The sequence below is a fragment of the Lynx canadensis genome, chromosome F1 (genome assembly GCF_007474595.2).
Source record: "Lynx canadensis isolate LIC74 chromosome F1, mLynCan4.pri.v2, whole genome shotgun sequence".
Classification (NCBI taxonomy): Eukaryota; Metazoa; Chordata; class Mammalia; order Carnivora; family Felidae; genus Lynx; species Lynx canadensis.
This window is the reverse complement of record NC_044319.2, coordinates 31,376,163-31,403,537: the sequence shown is the minus strand read 5'-3', so window position 1 is coordinate 31,403,537 and position 27,375 is coordinate 31,376,163. Positions and strand designations below refer to the sequence as shown.

The 27,375-nt window shown below is 40.5% G+C and overlaps 1 protein-coding gene across 3 annotated transcripts in view; it reads right to left on the bottom strand.

Moving 5' to 3' along the window:
• Positions 1-27,375, bottom strand: part of LPGAT1 (lysophosphatidylglycerol acyltransferase 1) — a 91,169-nt gene that overhangs the window by 6,789 nt on the left and 57,005 nt on the right. For 2 of the 3 annotated variants that reach the window (XM_030302240.1, XM_030302241.1), the window contains 2 exons: positions 16,344-16,450; positions 7,621-13,891 (listed from right to left, as the gene is read on the bottom strand). In XM_030302240.1, coding sequence (XP_030158100.1) covers positions 13,740-13,891; positions 16,344-16,450 — 259 coding nt within the window. In that variant the 3' untranslated portion in view covers positions 7,621-13,739. Of the gene's footprint in view, positions 1-3,123; positions 3,370-6,968; positions 7,089-7,620; positions 13,892-16,343; positions 16,451-27,375 lie in introns of those variants that run through there. The other variant, XR_003965866.1, reaches the window with a different exon arrangement.

Below are 27,375 nucleotides of genomic sequence, written 5' to 3'. Positions count from 1 at the left end.
AGAACAATGCAGAGAGCAGCTAGGGCTTAGAAAGTGGTGTCAAAGCAAATGTGCCCAAGTGAAGAGGGTCTTAGGGTAGGAAGGGAGGGGGTGGCAAGAGGCTCAGAGCAGGCTGGCTGAGCCCAGGCCAGCCTCAGGCCAGCAGCCAGGTGGAGCCCCAGAGAGCCTATATGCAGGAGTGGATTGAGAGCAGGGTGGCGGAATCTCCAGAGTTCTCAGGCCAGCGGGGAAGCTTTATTGGAGTCCTTCCCTGGGCTTTGTGGCTCCTGTCCCAACACCTGTAGGGATTAGCCACTCCCCTGGAGCCCTGCATCATAGCCACAGTCAATCTCTATGATGCCCTCCAGGGAGTGTCAACATGCTGCTGTAGGGTGACAGAGCCTGGGTCCTTCCCTGTCCCTCAGCCCTTTGGCAGCCCATTTAGTAAGCACACTCAGTAAACAACAGCTGACTGGCCCTTGCCTGCTATCCCATCTCCTGTGCTCTGGAGCTGAGGAAGCAGGTTGCTCAAAGAATGAACAACAGCAGCCAGTGAGCAGACATAGAGATCCACAGGAGAACAATGGAAATGACATTTTGCCCACATATATTCTTGCCACTCCCTGCTCCCATTCTCCATTGAGAGCCGGCGGCTAGTGAAATCTGGTGGTTCCTGGACAGACGTGTTGGGTGTTCCTCCCTACATTCCCTTGGCCCACTGTCTTCAGCTGCCCTTGTGATGGGACTCACACTCACCTTGGGCACATCCCAGCTCAAGCACACTCCCTGAATCTTTTTGCTTTTGGCCTTGGGGCTTCTCCAGGGCCAAGAAAACCTCTCCCACCCACTTCAGGGACAGCCCAGAAATTTGGGGAAGTTAATGGCCACAGGGGCAGCCCCTAATCAAAGGGGGACAGGAGGTGGTGGGTGAATGCCCGGCTTCCTGCAGAACTGAGCTCTGGTTGCCTACAATGGCAGCAGCAACAATGCTCCCATATTCACATTTCCTTGTTCCTTTTTCTTTCCTCTAAATGCTGTCTGATCCCCGACTTATTCTGGGAATCATCTCCCAAATAAATCATCTGCACCCAAGTCCTTACCTCAGGCTTTGCTTTAGAGTGAACCAAACTAAGACACCTGTCACTTGGACAAGGTACATGATCATTTCTGCCTACCCAGCCTGTTGTATCTCCCAGCAGCCTTACCCCCTCGTAGGTGGGTTGGTGTGGTCTTACTAAGGGCAATAAAGAAGAGGCTACCACCTGGAGATCCATTTACATTCTGGTACCTGTTCCCTCTGCCACTGTTCCCTTCTCTGAGCAATTAAACAGAAGCCCCTGGAAAAAGAGTAAATCAGGGGCTCCTGGATGGCTCAGTTGGTTAAGCATCCAACTCTTGACTTGGGCTCAGGTCATGATCTCACGGTTCATGAGTTCAAGCCCCACATCAGGCTCTGTGTTGACAGCGTGGAGCCTGCTTGGGATTCTCTCTCTCCCCCTCTCTGCCTCTCCCCTGCTGGCTCTCTTTCTCTCTCTCTCTCTGTCTCACAAAATAAACTTAAAAAAAAAAGAAAAGAAAAAGAAAAAGAGTAAATCACAGTGGCTAAGAGGACAAGACTCTGAGGCCAGACACCCTGCATCTGAATCCTGGCTCTGCCACCTTCAGCAATGTGATCTTGGGCAAGTCACCTAAACTCTATGTGTCATTTCATTTACATATCTGTAAAAGAAACCTCATAAGGTTGTTGTGAAAGTTAGCTACACGAGGTGTGTATAAAGCACTTAGAGGATTGCCTGGCACACTAGAAATGGTATTTGTGTTTGCTGCTCTTATCTCCTCTTCCATAAAAGTCCCTTGTGCAGTGGCTTGGGAGGAGGAACAGAGCTGGAACACTGAGGACCCTCAGGGGCCTGGCTCCTCCCCATTCCTCATTTCCTCCTTGGTGGTCCTCTTGGCGGGGCTGACTTCATAAACGTGTGACCTGCCCGTTTTAATGCTCTGCAGTTGCCATCTTGAAACTCTTAAACTTTTTGAACCAGGGGCTCTACATTTTCATTTTGCCCTGGAGTCCTACAAACTATGTAGCTGGTCCCGCCTTGTGGCTCAGATCTTGGAGAGAGGTCTCTGTGAGTGATGAGAGCAAAATAAACCCTGTCCTCTGGCCAAACTGAGTTCATGGCTTCTTGTCTCCTCTGAAGGCAGCAGAAGATGCAGGCACAGTGGAACTTTTATCAGAGTCCTTGTGACTGACAATGGCTCATGGTGGGGAAGGCCACAGGGACCAGCTGGTCCAACCCTCACCCAGAGTTGGGTTCCTCCACCCACCCTGGCACAGGCTCACCCAGCTTCTTTGTGAATTCTTTCAGCAACAAGAAAGGATCCGTTTCATTGTTGAATCTAATTGTAACTGCTTCTCATTCTGTGGAGTGTTTAAAGTTCTCTGAACCCTTTCACAAGGACTATCTCACTGGGTTGTCACCAACCCTCTGTGTGACAGGCATTTTCTAAGGAAGAGAAATTGGGGAAATGATAATTTCCAGATTAGCAGCCCTGGCTGCCCCCATTCAGCCTCCCCCCTTCCTTCTATCAGTGATTGAAATCTCACTTCATCTAGGAAGTCTTTCAGCCTATCGAAAGAGAAAGAAGAACACCTTAATTATTTTTGTACTAAAATTATTTTTCACCTGAGCCATAGGTAATATATTGTAATATCTTTTTTTCACATGTGCTGTGCTTTGAATAACAGTCATGAGAATGGCATGAGTTAAGCAGCCTTTTGAGGAACTGAATCTTGTTTTAAATGTATTCGACTTTTGTTTAAAGATGGATAAAACAGGATCACAGAATCTCCCTCCCTTATTGCCCAAAAAAATAACGCAGAAATTGAAACACAAAACAAAAACACAACGACCTCAAACAGCCAAAGAGTCAATCACACAAGGTAGAACACACACTTTAAAAAGTGCCAGGCAAGGAATGAGATGGAAGCTTCTAGACCCATGTGGTTTTGTCCCGCCGCTGATTGTGGAAATATGTTGAATGAAGAGATCCAGAGCACTTCACCAGTGCCTTCCCATTTGGAGGGCAGCCACTAGAGGGGATGGGTAGGGCAAGGAATTGTCTGAGAGTGGAGGTCCCCAGTACCTGGCGCCTGAGTGGGCAGGAAGGGGTGTCCTCGGCTTGCTGTCTTCCCGGTAAGGTACAAGTGTTGACCAGACCCCACAGGAGGAGCAACTCAGGTAGAGAAAGCCTCACCATGAGGACCTGGCAGTTAGCACACACCTGTCCTACCAGATGTCTGTGACAGGGTGCTACAGGGGCTCCTGGAAGGATACACTTGTTGCTTCTCACTTGCTCAGTAGATTTACCACTTTCCTATTTCCCAAGCTTCTGGAAAAAAAAAAAAGAAAGAAAAAGAAAGTCTTGTCTGTTCATTTCCTTCTTGTCTGTAGTTTTCAGACTCTTTGTACCTATGTTCTACAGCCAACACTCCCACTCCTCACCACCCCAACCCAACCATGAATGCCTTCCAAATGGGAAACCCATGGGGCATTCTGCCTGGACTGGTTTCTCTGTGTTAGAATCTACTCCCATGGTTAGGTCACTACCAGTGGGGCTGGTAAGGTAGTCCTCTTGTCATTCCTTTCCTTCCTCTTTCAATAATGAGTAAGTCAGTCTGAGTCAGTGCTCATCCTGACACACCAGGTTTTCCCATTATTCAGACATAACTCCAGTTTATTCCAATTACTATGCCTGATCTTACATGGAACAGTGTCTGAAGGCTGAGCAATCAACTATTCCATTTCTCTGCCCTCAAGGAGAAACTGACTCATAAATTCTACATTTATTAACTCATTCAATCCGTTGCCTTTTTAAGTAACCCTTTAGGAAACCAAAGCCAGCTTACCTTCAGTATAGGTCAGCCTAGGACTGCTCTGAGCCCTGTCATGCCTGGGCAGGCACAGGTGCATCTCTATGAGTCATTGTTCATGCCAAGCTTCTCACCAGACAATGGCTTCTAAGTATTTCCAAATCTCCTCCAGGAGATCTGTTCTGTAATCGCACCTTTGCCCATCATCCTCTCTCTCTCTCTCATGGAATGACTGCTTCCTGGGGTTGATACCCTGAAGAATTTCTTGGATGGTGGGCTGGACAGCCTGATGGGCATCAGGCTGGGGCTCTTAGAGAAAGATCAGGCTTTGAAACATCACCTTCTTATCACCTCCCACCCCCACCCCCAGTGGAGCTAGCCCTCAGACCCATGCCTGCCATCCCAGTTCCACATAGAGGATCCTCTGTTGTGTACCTGTCCCAGTTCCACGTAGAGGAAACTCTGTCGTCTACCATAATACCTCAATAACCAAAAACAGCACTGATTCTAATATGCCCACTGTCTGCTGGTACCCAAATCCCTAAGGATTGAGTACATGGCACTTAGGACTGGAGGATAAAATGTCAATTATCAAGATATAAACTTCAGAGTCTTCTGCAACTAGAAAGGAAAACATTTTCAAAATTACTGTGGTTTCCTGAATCATCAGAATGCCTTCAGCACAGGCCTTTCTATTTTAGGATCATATGAAATATACATAGACAACTATGGGCTGGTGGATAGCTTCCAACTACTAGAAATTATATTTTCTTCCCTTTTGATAATTAGTTCAAGGTCTTCACCACAAGTGACATCATGTCTCAGAAGCAAAAAATAGGTCTCTACGAAGACTATGTAATGTCTTCTGTCGAGCAGATCGTATTTCCTCTTTATGCCCTACTCTCCTTACCTTCCTAATTTGCTCTCCGACCTCAAAGCTCTTTGTTGCTGTCGGGAGCCTTAAATAATGAGGTATATAGTCTGACTAGGTGAGGTTAGGAGCTTGGCCGTGTTGACTGCGTTTCAGTTTATCGTGGAAACCCAAATGACCTAGGGCTCAGAAAACGGGATGGCGGGCATTACAGCCTATGTGATAGTGATAAAATTCTTAGGAGCCAAAACAGGTCATGTGGCCCACAGGCATAATTTCCATACTTTGTTAAACCCAATTGGGGTGAGATAAAACAGCTTCCATTACTGAGCATTTGATACAATGTGCTTCACGGAAAAGATCTCATGTAATACTGAAAAGAACTCTTTGAAAGTTTCCCATTTAACACTCGAGGAGAGTGAGGTTTAGAGGAAAGAAACATATCAAAGGGGTTACGATTTAAGCTCATGGGCTGAGTCCTGGGTGTTGCTGCCCTTCTGTGGGCTCTTCTTGGACAGGCCCTGGAACCCAGCAGCTGCCATGATGGAGGGACACTAGAGGCAGTGGTGGCCCTGAGTGTATTACCTGCTGCTGGCGTCATACCCAGATTTCAGAAATGAAAGAAACTGTTATGAGATTGAAATCTGTCCCTACTTCAGTCTCAAGTCAGCCATTCTCTTTATCTTCTACTGTACAGGGCAGAGATAAAAACAAAATACATTTCATTTCCACCTCCAAAAAGATAAGAAGCATGGATTTCAGACTTTTTTAGTGGCTAATTGTATCTCTGCAACAGCTGAGGGAACAGTTATAAAAAATAATCTAGGACTTGGGAACTATTATGTTTAAAATCGAGGAAAAGGAAATTACAGAAGCTTTTGAATCTATTACCCCTTTAAGAAGTGTACTTAATCCTTTAGATTTAACTCTTATTTACTCAAAACAAAAACCCAAACAGAGGCAATCTGCTGTTTGGGGGAAATATTTGAATGGAAACCTGGTTTTAGTCCCTGTGATTCTGTTAAGTAGCCATTTGATGCAAGGGGCCCAATTGCACCAGAATGAAATCCACTGGCTCAAAAAAACAAGGTGATGTCTAAAGTTCCTGCTAGCTCTGAAATGCTAAGGGCCAATGAGTTATGCATCAATCAACACTGAAAATAATATAAAGGTTACTCCCCAACAAAACCTCCATTCTTTGGATATGTGTCCTTTTGATTAATGTGATTTACATGAATGAGTGATGGACCAACGTATCTAATCCTCTTAAAGTACTCAGAAATTCAAAAAACTTCCAACTATTGAAATTATGGGCAAACTTGTTAAAGTGTGAGAATTCTAGACCCAGCTAGTGGTCTTTATTCCAATAGCTGAGGAATTGTTTACTGTGATAGCTGGACTTCAAAGATGGCTCCCAATGAACCATGACTCCTGGTATTTAGACCCTTTTGTAGACTCTCTCACATTGAATCTGGGTTGGCCCTGTGACTCACTTTGGGGTGCCTGGGTGGCTCAGTTGGTTAGGCACCCGACTTCGGCTCAGGTCATGATCTCGCAATCTGTGGGTTTGAGCCCCGCGTCGGGCTCTGTGCTGACAGCTCAGAGCCTGGAGCCTGCTTCAGATTCTGTGTCTCCCTCTCTCTCTGCCCCTCCCCCACTTGCACTTTGTCTCTCTCTCTCTCTTTCAAATATAAATAAACATTAAAAAAATAATTAATGTTTATTAACATTGGCCCTGTGACTCACTTTAACCAAAGTGACATTTTGCCAGTACTGGATCTAAGCCAAAGGAAGTCTTGGTTGGCTTCTACTTCTTGTGCTTTTTGGAGCCCCAAGGTACCATTGCTCCCACTGTCCCACACTAAACATGTCAGAGTTCAATACATCCAACACAGACAGGCCCAGATGCCTCATTTCCAATGCCATCCTTTGTCCTAACTGAAATGTGTACATTCGAAGGAAAGATAAAAGCCCTATTGTGGGCTCTAGATGCCTTGATTAAAAGAGGCTCCTTGTCACCAATATTTTGAATTGTCTCTTTGTTTAACATCCTGGAGATGCCTAATGGCTCAGAGGCAGGCTTTTCTTCTGCCAAGAGGGCAGAGTATCTGAAATGGCAAGTGGGACCCTTCACAGGTGAACCCTGAAGACGCAGTCTTAGGACAGAGATCTTACAGGAGTGGATTTCCCGAACACTGCCGTGTTGGAGTACCCCCTGGGGTCCTCGTGGGTCAGTGGTGTGTGTACCTTGTTTAGAGAGCAGCCTTTGCACTCCCTGTCTTCTATCACTCCTGAGTTCCTCTTCCTAGTACTCTAACTCTTCTGATTTCTCCACTTCTAGGTGCCCTGATCTGGATACAGTGTTAACTGGTAAAAAACGGAAGACAAGACCTGTGTCAGGCAGTTTTGCATGAAAAATGAAACACAGGCCTGAAGATGCCACAATCGATAATCTGGGGAGGCCTCTCAGCCCCATGATTTCTCAATGACACCACGAAGACGACAGCTATAATTGTGAAGACGGCCCAGGGTTCTCTCTTGGGCCCGGTAAATAAATGGTGAGAGCTTTACCACCATCTCTAGAGCGAATCTCACCCCTAAAAGTCAGAAAGTACTCCGAGGGGAGGCACCAGAAACCTTCCAGGGGAAAACTCAGAAATGACCTTTGTGATACGCTCATGTTGCCTAGCAAAAAACATTGTTCCAATCTCTTCCTTTGCAAAATGGGTTTGATCATACCTAATTAAGAGTATTTTTCTGATTATTAAAAGAACCTGTCTCACTTCTAGTGGCTAGCCAACCCTCCTCCCTTCGTGTGTGTTGTTTACATGTGATCTGGATTATTGACACTTCATGTTTCTCATGCCTCTAGGAGTTAATAAGAAGGTTATACCAGTCCTGAGAGGTAAAAATTTATTGATTTATATATCAGCATGTTATGATACGGTCACACCTGCTCATACAGCTGACTTTTTCTTATAGCCAAAAGAGGATGTTTTTCCTTTTAAAAATACATTTTTTCCAGCAGGAAGAAACATTTTAAAAACAAACATTTTCATATTAAGTGGAAATTTAAAACAATGGCTTCTTCCCCTCTGCCGCCCCCCCCCCCCCCAAAACTCATGAGAAATAGGGCTGGTCAGCAATCTCTGAGTGCTTCAAATCTGCTTTCAGTCTTCTGCCCCCAATTTGTTCTTCATCTTGGACAGAAGCAACTTCTAGGGGGAAAAAATGCAACCTCAACTCAAAACAGCAGCCTGAATCCAAACAGAAGAAGAGGTAGACTGAACTGCAACATTTTAACTTATTTGGTAGATTGTATATTTTTTAATACATTTAAATTGTTTTCAGTGGGATCAAACATATTCTACAAACAAACACCTGAACAATAAAGGTTTTGAAGGTTAAAAACAAAATCTAAGAGAGATTTCTATCGGTCTACTTAGCTTTGAGACTGGAAAGCATAGAACCAGCTTTTGAAAAATGCAAGCTTCCCATGCACTTCAGGAAAAAGTTTGCATTTGTCAAATTCTTCCAATCAAAAGCATGCTCTGTAGGACTGATGTTAATGCTTCTCCACCTTTTAAAGCCCCTGCAAGGGTCAGTGATAGGAATTTCCTTAGAGCAGTGAGTAGCTCAACTGTGAGGAGTTTATTCAATACTAACAGTTAAACCGAAAGACAGGCCAGTGGTATGCTGCAGACAGCTCCTGCCGGCTCCTGCCGCTACAGCCGATTGTTAGATTTTAGTGTTTTGCCAGCAGTTGTTAAACAGCTGTTATTAAAATTATATAAGCCTATAATTGGTGCTGGAGCTCAAAGTGGTTCACCTAACGAGTGAAATTTGTACAAGGGTAAGAAATAGTTTCACAGATCACATATCAGATTGAGTGACAATCAATTTGAGAAGTAGGTGAATTAGGATGTTATTCCATTTTTCAAATCATAGGTAGGCTACAAGAGTTCGGCAAAATCAGTTAAAGCATCCTGGGAGAATCACTTGGCCATATGGAGCTGACAATAAAGTATATTTTATTATTTTCTGTTAATTGTGTTATATGTCCTTGCTATCAGGAAAATTTATAGCAAATGTATGTATACTTTACATGCATCATTTTTTTTTTCCAGGAGAGCGGACTGGTGAACAGTTACCAAGATACCAACAATATACCAGTATCTCCACCATACCATGGGGAAAAATGGGGAAGGAGTGGAGGAAACAGGTTAAAACCAAAGAAGGAAGTACACCGTTTTTCATTTGGTTTTTCGGTTTGCCCTCAGCATCCAGCTGCCATGATGTGCTCTAAGTACATGTCCACAGATGTTAATGCCAAAGCATCTCCAGAAACACACAAACACCCCATCCCCACCACTAAGAAGTAAAAGCACTTTACTTGAAAAAAATCAACTTTATTTTTCTAGGTTAAAAAAAAATAGAACCAGCTATTCATTTTTGTTGTTGTTGTTGTCGAGAAAATGTTTCTTTTGGTGTTCACATCTAAATTTCTCAAAAGGTGATCTGGTTACTAAAATAATCCCGTATGCACTCATAACCCAGATCCACGTGTGACCAGCCCTTTACAAAAATTAATTACAGTTGCCACAGCCTTTACATTCATTCTTATAATACATTACAACATGCAGATACATGAAGAAAGAAAAACAGGTCAACAAGCAGAAGTAAACATATGGCATCAGGAAAACTAAAATCCACCTGTATAAAATAAATATGACTTTGCAATAACTGTGACGAAAATGAAAGCACTTAATGTAACAATGGCAGGTCAATGTACAACTGTGTCATTACCCAGTCACCACAGAAGTTACTGTAAAATGCAGACTCCTCCCGTGGAAAGAACTTGTGCCTCAGTCATGTGTTCAACAGTTCTACACAATAAAAATAAAGCCATTTGAAATATGTGTGCACACTTTGCAACCAGAATACACTTAAAAACTTTTCACTCTTTCAACTGTTCTAAAAAGTATTAAATGTAAAAATCCTCAAATGGAAATTCTGCAGAAAAACCAATATTTTTCTTCCATATGGCTACAGTCACCCTCCCCAACAGTTCAGCACCCTCAGCTTATTCCCAGGGTCCGGTTCCTAATTGTTGAGGATCAATGCAAAATGATTGCAATAAAGCACCAACCAGTGACCGCTCCAGAGGACACCCGGCCCCTTTGTGATCTAGAAATGTCCAATTTAGGTGGTTTTGGTCCCAAACGTATTAGACTCCACCCCCTCATAAAATAAACCAGTATACCTGCTGCCCAGTGCCGCTTTTGACTTTGCCTTTCACATTAACAGACGTAAGGTTCACAGCAGTCCATGGCAAAAAATGAGACTAACCATTTTTATTCATCTTTATGGACCCAAGGGGACCTGCTCGTAATGGTAACTCTGGAGTGAAGTCCTTTGTAATGAAGAAAATGACGAACTCTTCCTAGTCAGCAGCGCAAATAAAATTTTCTTAAATATAAAAAGAATCCAATAAGACTGTCCATGATTAAAGACTACTTTCTATGATTATAACCAGGTCCTGCTAGTTCAGAAGAGTCTTTAGGGAAGTGATTGTCAAAAACATTACTAAAGACAAATCCACAAGAAGTGAATAACATGAGCAAAGAATGAAGAGGCATTCTTAACATCAATGCGAACGATATTAACACTAGGATGATGTGAGGTTTACATTGGGTGATTTAACATTTCATTTTCATAAAAGGCTTGAGTATAATCGCAATACTGCCAACTCCTGATTATTCAGGGATTCCTTTTCTAGCCCATGGATTACTTAGGCTTTTGTGTTCCCTCTTTTTGCAGCGGTCTTCCCAAATCTTTTCGCTACTCATTAACACAGTCACAAATAAATGAGAGAAACTAATAAACAACTGAAATCTTTTTTTTTCATTAACAAGCATCCCCAGAAGAAAAAAAAAGTTTGATGAGAAAAAAACTCAAACTCGTAAATACACACTAGATTTTTGGCTAACTATGACATATTATTGGATTAATTATCCAGTAACCTCTAGTTCCTTTATAGTGGGAAATTAACAGTTGATTGTAATATTAAAAACTACTTAATATTATGACAGATCTGAACTCAGAGCTATCTTTAAAAAATCTATTTAGATTCTCAACTTATTTGCCCACCCCAAAACATCATTTTCCATTCTATAGTTTTTCTTTACCTTCCACTGGTGCATAGCTTTCTCCATCGTATCTGTACATTTCAACACCAATAATGGTTTCTGAAGTTAAGAGTGAACTGCCAGTGTGGTCACTTCTGTATTCACTGCACCTGCTCTTGGCCCATGGCCAAGCAGGTGCTCCACTGCTGTGACTTGTTGAGACCAGGATCCAGTAGGGAGTTCTCAACCCTCTCTGCCACAGGAATCTAGTCAGATCAACTGAGATCAAGAAGTGCTGAGATTCTACAAGCTACCGGTATAAAACTGGCACAGTTTAATTTTTTCCCCCTTAACAAAACATACAGTCTCTAAACCTTTCACCTCACTTTGCGCAGAAAGTACAAACTGGGAATTTTTATTCAGTTCTGTACAGTGGCGTATTGCCGCTTCCCTGATTTGCCATATAAGAACACTGATTCTCTCTTCGCATTCCCTAGTGCGAGCAGGAGAACTCCAGTTACTGGTAAGGAGAGCACTATCGATGCTCTCAAATGAACGTATTTTGCAAACAGAAGAAAGAGAACACATTGATAAGCAATCAAAGAGGGATACACAGATCAACTACGGATCTATTTACAACCCACAGGTCTATTTTCAAAATGAACTCACGTATCTATTGGTATTTGTCACTCTAGAGTCTGTTGAAATGACTCTGTGCTTGAAAAGTAAAGCATCTTATAGAATAGTTGGTTTAATGTGTACAGTATATTAACAGTATCACGTTCCTTTGGAGCACAGTGATGGCGATAGTGGCTCTAAATTGCATCTATGTATGCACGTATGCATTTCTCTCTCTCTCTCTTTTTTTTTTTTTTTTTCTGGTAGGAGAACTGGCCACTCCTCCCTGTGGCTTGCTTTAGCAATGAGGAAAAGGTCTGTTTAGCTAGGACTGTGCATGCCATCCCTGACAGTGAGCAACTTATCCCCCAGATGGCTGACTAATCTCTCAAATGAACAATTTCAATTCATCCTGTAATCTAGCAGTGTTTGCTGGGCCTCAAACAGAAGCATCATTAAGCTTCTCTTTGGCTTCCTATTGTCATCCATGCCTCTTAATTGAGATTGATTTCACCTACTCACTGTCACTGTAAAGCACACAATAAAATGCCTGGATTTCAAAAAAAAAAAAAAAAATCGCATCTGATCACAAGCACTACCAAAGCAAACACATTAACACCGTCTTCTGCATTTTACCAGTAGTGGCATAATATGCAATGAGGTATTTCATTAACACATTATTCTCTTTCATATATGCACGGAATTAACCTAAAGATGAAGCTGCTGTGGACTTTTATTTGGTGTTGCTTTACCTTCCCACATAACTGGGAGAAAATTCACATCTTTTCAGTTTCCTTTTTTGGTTTATTTAAAAATAGAAAACATTAGCCTTTATTTTTATTTTCTGGCCTACTTCTCAAAATTGCCATTTGAATGATTAGCGACAACACGGGAATCTACAATGCTCGTATCACAGAAAACTACCACTGACTTACTCAGATCTTAATAGTCCTACAGTCCCAAACTAAAACACACGCTCTGTCTCAACACTGGGAATGCACGGGAAGAGTCGATGCAGTCCCAGCACTTTGTGGGAAGAGTCTGGTTCTACTATGAGGTATAAATCACATGAACATAGTAGGAAAAAAATCTTCTCTAGAAATAGACACTTGACTTTATTCTCCTTAAAAGCAACTGGAAGAGACAGGGGAAGCCTTTTGTGCTGGTCTGAATCCTGGTCACACCACCCTGACATGGGCAGCAACGTGACGTGACGACAGAGTATAGGTTCAGGGGTGCCGTGTGACAGCTTGTCACCATTTTGAGCCCGTGTCTGGCTCTAGCTCCTATTTTTCTGATCGAACCCCCTTTTCACCTCAAATGGATCATTTAAATGCTTTACAACGTTGGTTTCAGCTGCCCCCGAGCAAACTTGGTGCTAATACCCCAAAACGGGAGACAAAAGCCTCGGAGCTGGACGGAAGCCTCTCCAGAGCGTCAGGGTCCAGGTACACGTGCAGAGACAACACAGCCTCTCGAGAATTCCACTCACGGATTAGGCTTACGTTTGTTTTCAGGCTATATTACTAATCCTCTGCTATATATGCATCTGATAAAAGTGCATTTTGTAAAAGACAATTATCAATCTATGATATGCCTTCTGTACAAAAAGAGAAATCAAGTGACCCCCTCATACAAGGGAAAGCACTAGCGCCTGTAAACACGATATTGGACTGAGCTAGCCTTTTTTAGAAACACATTCTAGTACCAGAATGTGTCCAGTGGGCCCTGCTTTCCCCCCATGCGAATGCCTGACACTGGAGTGCCACTGCAAACCCCTGGGGAACAACTCTTCAGAGGGTGCCAATGGCTCCCCTGCCTCGACGCTCCTGGGGACACGGCTAGGGTCGGTGGAAATGACGGTGCTCTGCAGCACTGCCCTAACAGACACTACGAGCTAAGAGGAACGGACACAACTTTCTGAGCTTGAACTAGATTACCAAGTACATCTAGTGGCAACAGCATTTCTCTCAGATAGTCTTCTAGGATGGTTTTATGATTTCCTCTTCTCCGAGTGGGATGTTCGTTTAAGTGTGTGGTAGAGTGTATCTTTTGAAAACATGAAAAGTCCTTAAAACATATTAGCAGGTCATTATATTACTGATCCTCATTTTAGTAGAGTTTTAAAATATCCCGAAGGGGGATAAATATTAATCCATCCATTGAATTTCCTTTGCTTTTTTTTTTTATATTCTGATTTGCACATGTAAAATAATGCACACTTATGAAAGTCTGAACTCCTCTGGTGACCTTGACAAGTCCCAGTCAATTCCTAAAACAGGCAATGGTAAAAATACTGAATGATCTTATACCACATATAGCCTGACAAAAATGCAAAGGACTGTATGAGAAATATCCACATATTGCTGAGGGTCATCTCCCTGGAAACAGCTTCCTTATGGCCCTTGGGAGGTGGAAAAGCCCCTAAAAGACAAGATAGAAATATTAATTTGTTTTACTGTGGTGGTAGGTCTCCCGAACAAAAGCTGAACATTAGTTTAACTAGAATTTCTGTTGTTGGTTTTTTAAAGCATTCTGCGACTTCCCTTTTTCCTGAAGAGAGATCTCATTTGAAATAACAATTTTCAAACTGCTGACCCCTTTCCTGCCTCTGAACATTTGCATTTATTTTCCCCACCTGATATGCTTCTCCTCATCTCAGTGAATAGCAGGTTTAACTGCATTCTTCCAATATCAGAAAAAACACCATCCATCTCCCTCCCCCGCCCCAAGGACATCACGCTCATCACTATGTTTATTTCCTTCTCGGCACTCTCCATGATCTGTAATGATCCAGATCTATCTTTTCTTTTTGCTACAGACTTGTTTATTGTCTGTCTCCTTCTGGAATATAAACTGCATGAGAGCAGGCACTCTGGCTGCCTTGTTTCCACTGGAACCCTACAGATCTCCATGGCAGCCAGGACACAGGATGTATCAAGTTGATATTAAATATTTTCTGAAATAACATAACTTACACTAATTCCTCTATTTACAAGTTAAATGTTTTTGCAAAAAGCAGTGGTAAATCACATATTATTTTCAAAAGGCAATATTATTTATGAAATATATGTTAATAATATAAAAAGAAACACAAAGTAAACAGATGTCTTTAAATTCTTTTCTGGAAGGGAAGGCTAGACTACTTCGGAGCAATAGTACCTAAGGTCATCTTGATAACACTTCAGCATTTCAAATAGTCTTTGTCCTTGCTGATAATCCCTTTGGGTAAGCTGATTCATGTGGGGATTTGCTTCTCACAAGCAATTTACAGAGAACACTTCCAAGTTGCAAGGTCTATTATACAAATAGCTTTCTTAAAAAAAAAGACTTCCATTATTGTTGCTGTAATTTTGCCTAAATATCATAAAGCAAGACATAAAGATTGAAAAAGAAGAGATACTCTCTTCTCTTAATCACCTTGTGCCTTCTTACACATCTATCCTGTTTTATCTTTAAAGAAATTTTGAGAGTAAGACCAAAGATTGTACGTGGTGCAGAAGGATGTCTTGTTCAATGGGTCTTACTAAGAATTCTAAAGACATGCACAGCGTCCAACCCCTGTCATAGAATATGTACTAGTCCACAGCCCCAGAGTCGGAATGTTAGGATCAGGAAGGAATCCTGTTGTGGGTAAAGTGAAAAAAAAAAACCCTAAACACAAAAACAAAGGCATTAACGGTAATTAACAGTATCAGCTTTTGCCCACCATCAGGCCTTTGACAGTCTGATTTAAGAGGAACATTAATTCTGAACCAAAAAAATCTAAGTGGGAAGAATATAGCACTTTCTGTTCATCTAAAATCTCATAGCCATCATCAAACTTAAAACAACCTTCTCTTCCTTTTTATTCCCCTTCTTATTGTAAGTTCTAGAAATTAAGTGTACAATATACTTAGTTATTTGTGAAAGCACTTTGGTAATGCCTAGCATTCTACCAATTTTCTTCTTTCCTAAGTTCCTTTCTTTCTCCCTCTCTCCTCCTCCCTTCCCCTCCCTTCCTTTTACCGCATTGTAGTTTTCACAGAAGGTAGAGAATATTAAGTACAGATAAGGGACCTTACGATAAATTGACGTTTTTCTCCCAAGGAGAAAAGTGTAAGGTTGAGTATAAGAAAAATATAAGTATAAAACTTAAAAAGTAAGATTTATCTAATATGTATTATCTACTACATATCTAATATGTAAAGAAAAGAATAACCACGCATAAAAATGCAGTTCAAAACGATCTCAAACGACTGCAAGATGATGGCATTATTTAAACAATCAAGTAAGTACAATTCCAAATCATAAATGTTATTTACTATTTCATAAAACAGCCGTGTAAGGGGCGCCTGGGTGGCGCAGTCGGTTGGGCGTCCGACTTCAGCCAGGTCACGATCTCGCGGTCCGTGAGTTCGAGCCCCGCGTCAGGCTCTGGGCTGATGGCTCGGAGCCTGGAGCCTGTTTCCGATTCTGTGTCTCCCTCTCTCTCTGCCCCTCCCCCATTCATGCTCTGTCTCTCTCTGTCCCAAAAATAAATAAAAAAAACGTTGAAAAAAAAAAAAAAAATTAAAAAAAAAAAAAAAAAAAAAAAAAAAAAAACCGTGTAACTGTATATGTATATAGTCTTTTGCATACTGGTACCCTCCTGCATTAGTTCCATTTATATAGTTTACTCATCATTTGATCTGCATATTGCCTGATGAAGTAAAAGCCTGAATACATTTAACACTAACATTGTTCTTATGAATATTCTAAGCTGAAATTCTTAACTGTAGAAATCCTTTGATTCCTTTAGGGTATCTGAAGAATGGAAAAAATGGTTATCTCCCCCAAAGTACATCTTTGGAACTACCACTAACTTCAGAAACCTATGTAATAGGATACTCTGTACCTGTTTCATAAAAATGTGATAAGAGTTCCTCTTTTTCAATAAAACGTTGATAGAGCCAGTCAGAGAGGCCATCAGTCTCCAGGGGTACATCTTTAATTGGAAAGATCCTATGAAGAGTTAGAAAAAAAGCAAAAACTACTTTAATTCAGGAATCGAAATCATTCAGAAACACAACTTAGCTTTGGTCACTGAAATGCTGAAGAAAGTTATGGAATGGCCTTTGTTTTTGCCGCTTCTCAGATCATCTTGGTTTTTAAAATTTTGTTGATTACACAACAGATGTTCACTCATTCATTCATTCATTCATTCATTCACTAGCCTATCATATGTTAGGTCCAGCACCAGAAGATGAAAAAATATTAGTAAGTTATCCAGTATCTATAAATAATTATTGAGAAATGCCTGTCTTCCTCTGTGGGTTTAAGAAGAAACGGTATTCAGAACAGATGAAGTTTTCAAGTGTAGCTATTTTAGGACACATTTAGAGCAGTCGGATGCTAGGCCGAATGCCGAATAATGCATCTTGGCCATGTTCTTTGGGAGGAGATGTCTGTGAACCAGACAGAATCTGCCTAAATTGGTGCCTTTTCACTAATTAGAGCACAGATACTGGTGTCCTGAGAAGGGCCACCTCTTACTGGAGCACAAATGTGAAGATTCTGTGAACGCGTCCCACCTCAACAGGAAACAGACTGGGATGACTAGTGACCTATAGCTGCTGGATGGGGGATCGAAAAGGGTAGCTGGGTAAATACTATACATTTGCTGACTCTGAAAAGTTTTTTTTTTGTTTTGTTTTGTTTTGCTATTTCTTGGTAGGGGGTTCTTCTTTTAAATTTCTTCAAATTTTATTTATTGAGAGAGAGCGTGCATGTGTACACATGCAAGTGGGGTGGGGGAGCGAGGGAGGGAGGGAGGGAGGGAGAGAGAGAGAGAGAGAGAGAGAGAGAGAGAGAGAGAGAGAGAATCTCAAGCAGGCTCCAGGCTCAGCACAGAGCCCACGCAGGGCTGGATTCCATGACCCTGGATGATGACCTGAGCTGAGACCAAGAGTCAGACAGTGAACCAACGAGCCACACAGGGGCCCCTCTTTATTTGATTTTATTTTTTTAAATCAAAAGCATAAAGGTACCCAGTCTTAAAAGTCTGCAAAAAGTTTGTTTGTATGAAAAATAGCAGTCCCTGTCCCTCTGCCCTTTGTTTCTCTCTCCCCAGAGGAATCGATTTTTACCTCTTTTAACCAATTACCTTGATATTTATCACCATGTTTCTTCAGTTTGAGGGCCTATCTACTGACCTCCCCTATGGAAGATGAAGATCAAGCTCCTTTCTTTTCCCACCACACATTCATGTCCTTCCCATCTTCCCAGTGCAGTGTGCGTAATTTTAATTAGCACAGTATTAGAAGTTTACATTGTTATAATCAGGTACATATATTCAAAGCTAAACCATGTAGTAAATCAAGGCTACTATTCCTTTCCTGCTCAATTTTTGTTCTCCCTGAATTGAGCAATCATATTGTTTTCTCTGAATATGTAACTAATTCAGCCATCAGCTCTTGTCTGTCAATTCTCTAGGTCAGGTCTGCAAACTTTTTCTTTTTTTTTTTAAGTTTATTTATTTTGACAGAGATAGAGAGCATGTGTATGCGTGCACAAGTGAAGGAGGGGCAGAGAGAGAAGGAGAAAGAGAGAATCCCAAGCAGGCTCTGCACTGTCAGCACAGAGCCCAATGCAGGGCTTGAACTCAAACCATGAGATCATGACCTGAGCTGAAACCAAGAGTCAGGCTCTTAAACTGACTGAACCATCCAGGTGCCCCTGCAAACTTTTCTTTAAACAGCCAGATAGAAAATATTTGGACTTTGCAGGCTATATGGTACCTGTTGCAACTATTCAACTCTGCTTTGTAGTGTGAACGTTGCCTTAGGCAATATAGAAATAAATGGGTATAGGGGTATAGTTATGATCAAATAAAATTTTATTTAAAAAACAGGCAGTGCAGGGTGCCTGGGTGGCTCAGTCAGTTAAGCATCTGACTCTTGATTTTGGCTCATGATCTCTCAGCTCATGGGTTCAAGCCCCGAGTCAGGCTCTGTGCTGTCTCTGTGCTTGGGATTCTCTCTCTCTCCTTCTCTCTGCCCCTCCCTGACTCATGCTGTCTCTGTCTCTCTCAAAATAAATAAACTTAAAAAAAAAATAAGTTTCAGGAAATCACAGTCTTGATTAAAAATTTTACTTTCAAAGCCAAAATATAGTTTTATTTACACAGAAAATAACTTTCCCAACCTTAGTCACCTTTCTGTTCCTCCAAGGATAGTACTATGTTGCTCTAAAGCAGTCATATAGAAGGGTTTTGGTCTATTAAATATTTTAATGGGGTAGGAGATTCTGAGGTCCAGAAACTTCAAGCTTCAGCTTGCTACTATAAAATCCCCTACCAGAATTACATTTTCTTTTGCTTTGAAAGAACATTTCAAAGCATTTATTTTGCTTTGAACAAAAAGATGCATTAAAGAACGTTAGAACTTTTAAAGAGGAAAAAATACTTGAAATACTTATGCCACATAAAATCATCCCATAGGCTTGTATTTCTTAGCCCTTTCAGTGGTTATACTGCTGAGTAATTGAAAGATCTCTTTCAAATTAAAATTTTTACTTCTGCACTCTCATGTTCTCATATGCCTCACTAAAGTAAGAGACTGAGACTTCAGGGCCGAGATCCCCTTCCACAAACGGTACAGCTTTTTTGTTTTGTTTTGTTTGTTTTTAATATATGGAGAATCTTTGTTCTTTGGGCCCAATTAAAATAATCCCAGAAGGTAGTGTGGCATACTGACTAAGGGTATAGACTCTGGGATAGATGGCCGGGGGCTGAATTCTGGCTCAACAGCACTTGCCAGCTATGTGACCTGGGGAAAATTGCCTAACCTCTGTACGATCTGGTCCCTCCATCTGTAAAATGGGGTTAACAGTATGATTTACCTTACAAAGTTGTTACACATGCGCACTACTGGGCACAGGGGAGTGGCATAACTTGGTATTGGTACTGATGGTGGTGGGGTCATTAAAGGCCAGACCACTCATGGCAAGTAGCTGTGTTTTCCAGCTCTCTGGCTTCAGCAATAGTTGTAGTGATTAAACTGGACCCAAAGTTGCTATAAGAGTTTGACAGTTCGTGACTATTTTCTTTTCTTTTCTTTTTTAAAGTTTATTTGTTTTGAGGGAGATAGAAATAGCGCGAGTAGGGCAGGGGCAGAGAGAGGGGGAGAGAGAGAGAATCCTAAGCAGGCTCCATGCTGCCAGTGCAGAGCCCAATGCAGGGCCCAATCCCACGAACAGGAAAATCATGACCTGAGCTGAAACCAAGAGTTGGACACTTAACCAACCAAGCTACCCAGGCACCCCTCCATGACTATTTTTATACGCGTAATACTCTACACATTTTTCACACAGCGTAATACTCTATACATACAGTGTATGCGTGTGTGTTTCTATACCAGTGAGGCAATATGAAGTCAGCCTCAAGCCAGTCATGTAAAAACATAAATGTTGTTACCAAGTATTACAGAGGTGAATTCCTGACAGAGATTCTAAAGATTCTTTTAATATCAATAATGAAATAAATACTCAGAGGAGCAGAGACATGGAGATAAAATTTCAAATGAGGGGTCAGTTCCTTGGCTATTTAAACAAGTTCGTCTTTCCATTTCTTCAAAGGGTAACTCTCTACTCTTTGAATTATAAGAAATTCTCAAAGTAGAAATAATATTCCAAGAATTTTAATGTCTCCTCTTTTCCTCTCCCCATTAAAAAAAAAACTTTCTCTAAGATTTATTTATTTTTGAGAGAGACAGACAGACAGACAGAGAACGAGCAGGGGAGAGGCAGAGAGAGACATACACACAGAATCTGAAGCAGGCTCCCCGCTCTGAGCTGTCAGCACAGAGCTCGACGCAGGGCTTCAACACACAAACTGCGAGATCGTGACCTGAGCCGAAGTTAGAAGCCTAACCGACTGAGCCACCCAGGCGTCCCTTCTTCTCCCCATTTTAACTAAGAATGCAGATCCCTATGGGGGAAAGTTACATAGGCTGTACAAGCTCCTCAGGCTGTTCTGATAGACTGACCCACCTGCAGTGGACATGGAATCCTACAGAATTTAGCCACTAGGCAAACATATTTCTATGGAAAAATGTTGGCAGTGTTCACCATACAATGCTAAACTCACATTGTCTCATCTGCTACATCTTTGTCCTTGGCTGCAAAAGGCCAAACTCCCCTGTCTCAAGCCACTATCTCTACTTAAAGTGGGTTTGAAAGGGAGATTATTTTTTTTTTAAGTCAGTTTGTGAAGTAGCTTTTCCTAGCCTCTTGCCTTGTCTGAGAAGTCTCTTTAGGTACCTATTGTATGAAACAGCCATTTATATTATGAGGACTGAAGGTCTACATCCACCAAGCAAACTTACAACCTTAATTTGCAGGTAGGAAGAGGAATTAACACAAATAATGACTTTTTTTTTTTTTTTTTTACCTTTTCTATATTTACACTGTTGATTCCTTTTTCTTGTCACTAGAGCTGGTAATACTCTAGTCAATACTGACAACACTGACTGGAGCTGGTAATAACGAGTTCCCTTGTCATTCATTTCTCCTCTTTCTTTTAAAAAAAAAACTTTTTTAATGTTTATTTTTTGAGAGACTGAGACAGAGCATGAGTGGGGAGGGAACAGAGAAAGAGTCACAGATTCTGAGCTTTCAGCACAGAGCCTGATGTGGGTCTCAAACTCACAAACGGTAAGATCATGACCTGAGCTGAAGTCAGACGCTTACTCGAATGAGCCACCCAGGCACCTCTCATTTCTCATCTTTCATGGGGGAAACATTCAATAGTTTACCATTAAGTGTGACATTTACTGAAGATTTTTTTGTAGATACCATTAGTAAGATTAAAGAAATCCCCTTCTATTTCCAGTTTGCTAAAAGTGTTTTCTTTGTTATCATGAATGACAGTTAACACTTCATCAATTGTTTCCATCTATTGACATGTTTTTATAATTTCTTCCTTTATTCTGTTAATGTGATGAATTAAATTGTTTTTTGAATGGTTTTTTTTTTGACCAGTTTTGAATGTTAAACAAAACTTTCATTTGTGGAATATATGTTCTTGGTATGCAATCTGATATGTTTTTTATATATTGCTGGGTTAGTCTTAGATTTATAATCATGGAAGAAATTTGCCTGTAAATTTTCCTTTCTTATAATATCCTTGGTTCAGGTTTTGATATCAGAGTTATACTGGTTTCATAAAACAAGCCCAGAAGTATCCCCTTTTCTATGCTCTGGAAGAATTATATTAATGTCCTTTTTTGTCCTTTTAGTGACTATAGAATCTGTAGTAATGTCCACTTTTTCATTCCTGATATTGGCAATATGGGCCTTCTTTTTTTCTTGATCAGCCTTGCCAGGAGTCAATTTTATAGTGCTTAAAAAAATTTTTTTTAGTGTTATTCTTTCTACTGTATGTTTTCGATTTCAAGAAATTCTCCTATATTATTATTCCCTGCTTTCCACTATCGTTGTATTTAATTTGCTTTTCTCTTTCTAACTTTCCAAGATAGACATTTAAATCGCTGATTTTCATGTTTTTTTCTTTTCTAACAGAAGGTTTTTAAGGCTATAAATTTTCCTCTTGACACAGATTATGCTATATCCCATAAATTTTTATATTTTCCTTATCATTTCTGTTAAAAATATTTTGTTGTTAAAATTATTTTCTAATTTAACTGTAGTCTCTTAATACACAGTAAACATTAATTATTTCCTAATAATAGACAGAGTCTCATCTTTTGTTATTCTTATTTTTTAACATTTATTTATTTTTGAGAGAGAGACACACACGGTTGCCTGAGCACAAGTTGGGGAGAGACAGGTAGAGCGGGAAACAGAGGGCTCCAATCTAACAGCAGAGAGCCCCATACAGGGCTCAACTCAGAACCATGAGATCATGACCTGAGCTAAATTCACACCCTTAACCGACTGAGCCACCCAGGCACCCCATCATCTTTTGTTATTCTAAACAATGTGGCAATGAAGAACATTATGCAAATGTCCATTCTTACGTGTACAAGTGCATCTACAGGGTAAAATTCCAAAATGAAATTGCTAAGTCATGGCTAAATGTATTAGTAATTTTGAAAAATGTGGCCAAATTGTCTTCATAAAGATTAGATCAATTTATATTCCCACCAGCAATTTATGAGAATGCCTCTCATGGAAGGATTTTTAAACTGGAGAATAGCAAAAGTCAGAGGCTCTGCTTTGGAGGATAGCCAGCAATGTTTCACAACCGGGATGTGCAAATTTGGGGACATATTCTTGGGGATCCATCTAGGAGTTCTCTTTAAGTATACAGAGCTCTTGTGTTTTCATTTCAATATTAATCTTAATAGAAATATTCTGAATTATACAGATAATCATCTTTTTACTAAGTACTGCCATTTGACTTCAGTGCCAATGTTTATAGTAACTTTGGCACAACACGGTACTACTTAAAAGGCCAAAAAAGTGAACGCGGGCATACTCAAGAGCAAAATCTATACTTTCACCTCTTAAAATCTGAGAGTTAGTTCTAACTCTCCCTGTGACTTGTAATATCCACTAAAATGAGACAAGAGATGAGTTCTGCCTCTTATAATGGCCGAGAAGTTCACAGGTACCAGTTATACATTCTGGACAGAACACCAAAAGTAATTAGTAGAGCGCACTGGAGAGTGACTAAAGACAGGCAGATATTGGAGGAGAGTCAACACGGGCAAGGCAGGAACGGTACTGGGCGAGTTTTCCATTTCTTCCAGCTTTTTACCTGAGGGAAATTCCCAGTTAGTGCCACACGGGGAGGCTTAAAATTTAGAGCGGGGAGTCACAACTTCAAGTCTCTGGATGAGCCCTGAGCTATGTATGTATGGGGCAGAGTCCAGGCAGAAGAAAGCCTCACAACTCCAGCCAGCACAGTTCCAGGTACAAGGAAGGTGTGCCCAGGGCCACGCGGGGAATTTAACCGTTCAGGAAAATGTAATCATTTGTTTCCTCCAAATTAGATACCCTTGAAGATTTGGAATTTTAGGAAAGTTGGTTAACTTCATCCAGAAACTCCAGGAAGGTTTTAAAATTAAAAACTTAAATTTAAAAACTGGGTTTTATTTTTTAACTAAATGGCATTACAAATTACTGACTTTTTACTTTTAGATAATTTAATACTATCTTAACACAGTTTTGCAATATAAGGAACACTCTTTACTCACTTCTACCACACTGAATAGCAGCCAAATGGTTTGGGGAATTATTTGCATTACTTTTTGACTTATAAAAATATACTATTTCTGTAAATATAAAATCAGGCCTAATCAACCTAAGGAAAACATACCAAGAGCCATAGGGCTAAAGAACATCTTGAAATAGTATTTAAAACATCTTTAGGGGAACCTGGGTGGCTCAGTTGGTTAAGCATCCCACTTCAGCGCAGGTCATGATCTCACAGTTTGTGAGTTCAAGCTCCACATCGGGCTCTCTGCTATCAGTGTGGAGCCTGCTTCGGATTCTCTGTCTCCCTGTCTCTGCTCTTCCCCCGCTCATGTGCCCTTTCTGTCTCTCTCTCAAAAAATAAACATTTAAAAAAATTTTAAAAACCCCACCTTATAAGGAGAAAAGTGACTAAAAATATGGCTGAATTAAACAGAGGAGTTTGGATTTACCAACTGGACTCTTGAAAGAACTTGGTGACGCTGGGGAAGTATATATTGCTTTAAGTGGGGGTGAGTGTGGAAATGGGGCTGTGTTTTAACAGAAAACCTTCCCTACCATCTGCCTAGAACAGCTTGGACATTCTCTAGGCCTGAGGAGACAGCCAGAAGGGCAGACCAAATGCTCCCTCAAGAGCAATCTACTTTTATTACTCTGTTTGATCACCATGGGATTAAAATATTAAAACAACTAATCCCCTAATATGGCAAAGTATCAAATGCACTCAATACCAGTCCTCTTGGAATCAAATAAAAGGAGTTCTTGTGGGAAATAAATAAAGAAATAAATAACAGAAATAAATCTTTCCAATACCAGTAGCTATCCAAATTAGAAACTAGCTTCTAATTTTCAAGAAACAAAAATTCTAATCATCAGTAATCCAGAATGTGCTCTTAAAAAAAAAGTTTATTTATTTATTTTGAGGGAAAGAATGAGCACACAATTGGGGCAGAGGGCAGAGGGGGAGAAATAGAATCCCAAGCAGGCTCCATGCCCAGTGCTGAGCCCAATGTGGGGCTCGAACTCACAAACCCATGAGATCATGACCTGAGCTGAAACCAAGAGTGCGATGCTTGACCAACCAAGCCACCCAAGCGCCCCCAGAACGTGCTCTTAAATAGAGTATTCTACCAAAATCCATTGAATCAGATTTAAGAGCACTAGATAAATTACACTTGCAAAAAAAGATATAAATAATGCTTAGCAGCTGGCACCTCTATATATTTGTTAGAACATTTGAATTTTCATGGTACCAAGAACCCAAAGTGGGAGCTAGCTAACAAACAACATGGCTAAATCCTCGATTCAGTTATGCCAACTCCAAGTAAGGGAGCTAATAAACACTGAGGAAGATTTTGAGATGCACAGTTCCTGCTTTCAAAAACCTAATAATCTAGCAGAGGGAAAAGTAAACAAATACTCTACTGCCAGAATATGGTCAATGTTGTATAAGGAATTTAAAGAACTTCTGTGTGACTTTAAAGGAAGGGGGTGTGTTGTCTACTTATAGCATAGGATACGTGGAAATGGCCTCACTTCAGTTGGCCTAAAAAAGTAATTAGGATTTAAAAAATTTTTTTAGTTGTTAACAAAGTAACAATATGCATATAGTTTTCAAGAGTCAGAGTACTACAAGGTTCACATGAAAAATAATAGGCCTATTTTTTCCCTACTGAGATACCTGTTTCTCAGATACAGCCCTTTTCACTTTTCTTTTGCCATTTATCTCCATCTTGCTTATAAACATGCTGCTACCACTATTTCTAGATTATCCAACTTCAAATTTATTCACTGACTTCCTACCACTATTTCTAGATTATCCAACTTCAAATTTATTCACTGACTTCCTACTATGGAAGAAGGATTTGGCTCTCTTCCCCTTTGTCCTCTTCCCCTTCAGCTTCTTCCTCCTCTTCTCCTACACAGTTAATAATTCCTTCTCAGTGCCAACTCCGTCCCTTGTAACTATGCTTATTAGTTTACGTTCTATGTATTTTCTCATGTGTCTATGGCCTCTATTAGACTGTGCTGTCCTTATCGTTGCATACCTGGTGCGTAAATCAGTGCCCGATCCTTTGTGGGAACTCGAGCTTGCTGAACTGACTTAAAATGAAAGTAATCTGCCACTATAAAACTTATGAGGTGCCATGTGTAGACAGTCATCAGTACCACGGGTGTAGTTAAGTGACACCCACCAGGACGGGTGTGATAAGAATAACTCAGAAATGCAGAAACTGCTTGTCACCAAAAGCAGATTTATGGACAAGAACAGGCAACTGCCAAATTGAACATATCAGAGTATCTCCCAGCATTCAAGTTCCAGAAGTTTTGCTTTGAGCCACTGTCCTGAGGTAAGCTGCTCAAGCCTTCACCCTCAACATGCTAAAATGTAATATTTATAGCTTCCCCCTGAATCCACTAGCAACGTTAAAAAAAAAACCCCTCAGTTATCTGAAAACAGAATTTAGTAACTCAGATATAAACTTGTACCCACTTTAATACATGGATAAACCAAGGCTCTAAGGCAGCAAATGTAGGGTCATATAGGAGAGAATTTCAAGTGACTTTAACTTTACGTAGAAGGAGAGAAGGCAAATAGCACATGGGCCACTGCTTCCTTTCATAGTCAGGAAAAATTCAGCCTGGGACCCCTTCTCCTTGAGCCCTGCTCCTTGTAATAATCAAAACTATAGCAAACCAATATGCCACGTGAGGGTGTAAACAATGAAGTGGCATTGTTTAGAACTCAAATTTATTTATATCTTTATTCACGTTGTATCTTTTGAGACACAGTAAGATGCTTAATAAATGCTTGCTGAGTGAACTGAACTATCAAGTAAGCAAAACATGACACTGGTATATTTGCTTAAGAGAATCACACTATTACACTTTCCATGAGTCTAATAACTTAAAAATTTACTGTTAAGGCTGTTTTTTTTAAGAGCAGTTTAAGGTTCACAGAAAAATTGAGGGGAAGGCACAGAGAATTCTCCCTGTCTCTCTAATGACTTTTTAAAACTTTTTTTAAGTTTATTTATTTTGAAATAAAGAGGGGAGGGAGGGGCAGAGAGAGAGAGAGAGAGAGAGAGAGAGAATCCCACGCAGGCTCCACGCTGTCAACACAGAGCCCAATGCAGGGCTTAATCTCATAAACTGTGAGATCATGACCTGAGCCGAAACCAAGAGTTGGATGCTTAACCGACTGAGCCACCCAGGTGCCCTGACTTTTTAAAACTTTTAATCTTGAAATAATTTCACAAAAAAATTTGTAAAAATAGTACAAAGAATTCACATATATGCTTCATTCAGATTCCCCAAATATCAGTATTTCCCACATTTGCTTTATGTTAACATTCTTTCTCTCTATATATAGCTTTCTGACACATATACATATGAGTTTTCAACTTTAGAGAGTAAATTAGTGTCCCCTAAATACTTCCATCTGTATTTTCTAAATAAAAGGGCAGTCTCTTACGTAACCATAATGGAATGATCAAAATCAGGAGATTAACACTGATACAATATTATTATCTAATCTAAAATCTACAAACTTCATTCAAATCATGCCAATTATCCCACTAATGTTTATAACAAAACACAAATAAAAAGGAAAAAGGAAAAAGAAGGTATCATGCTGTAGGAAGAGGAACATAGCAGTAAAATAAGTAAAACAGACTTAAGATGGAACCAATATCAATAAAGGAAATATTTAATAAGAAAATACACTCCAA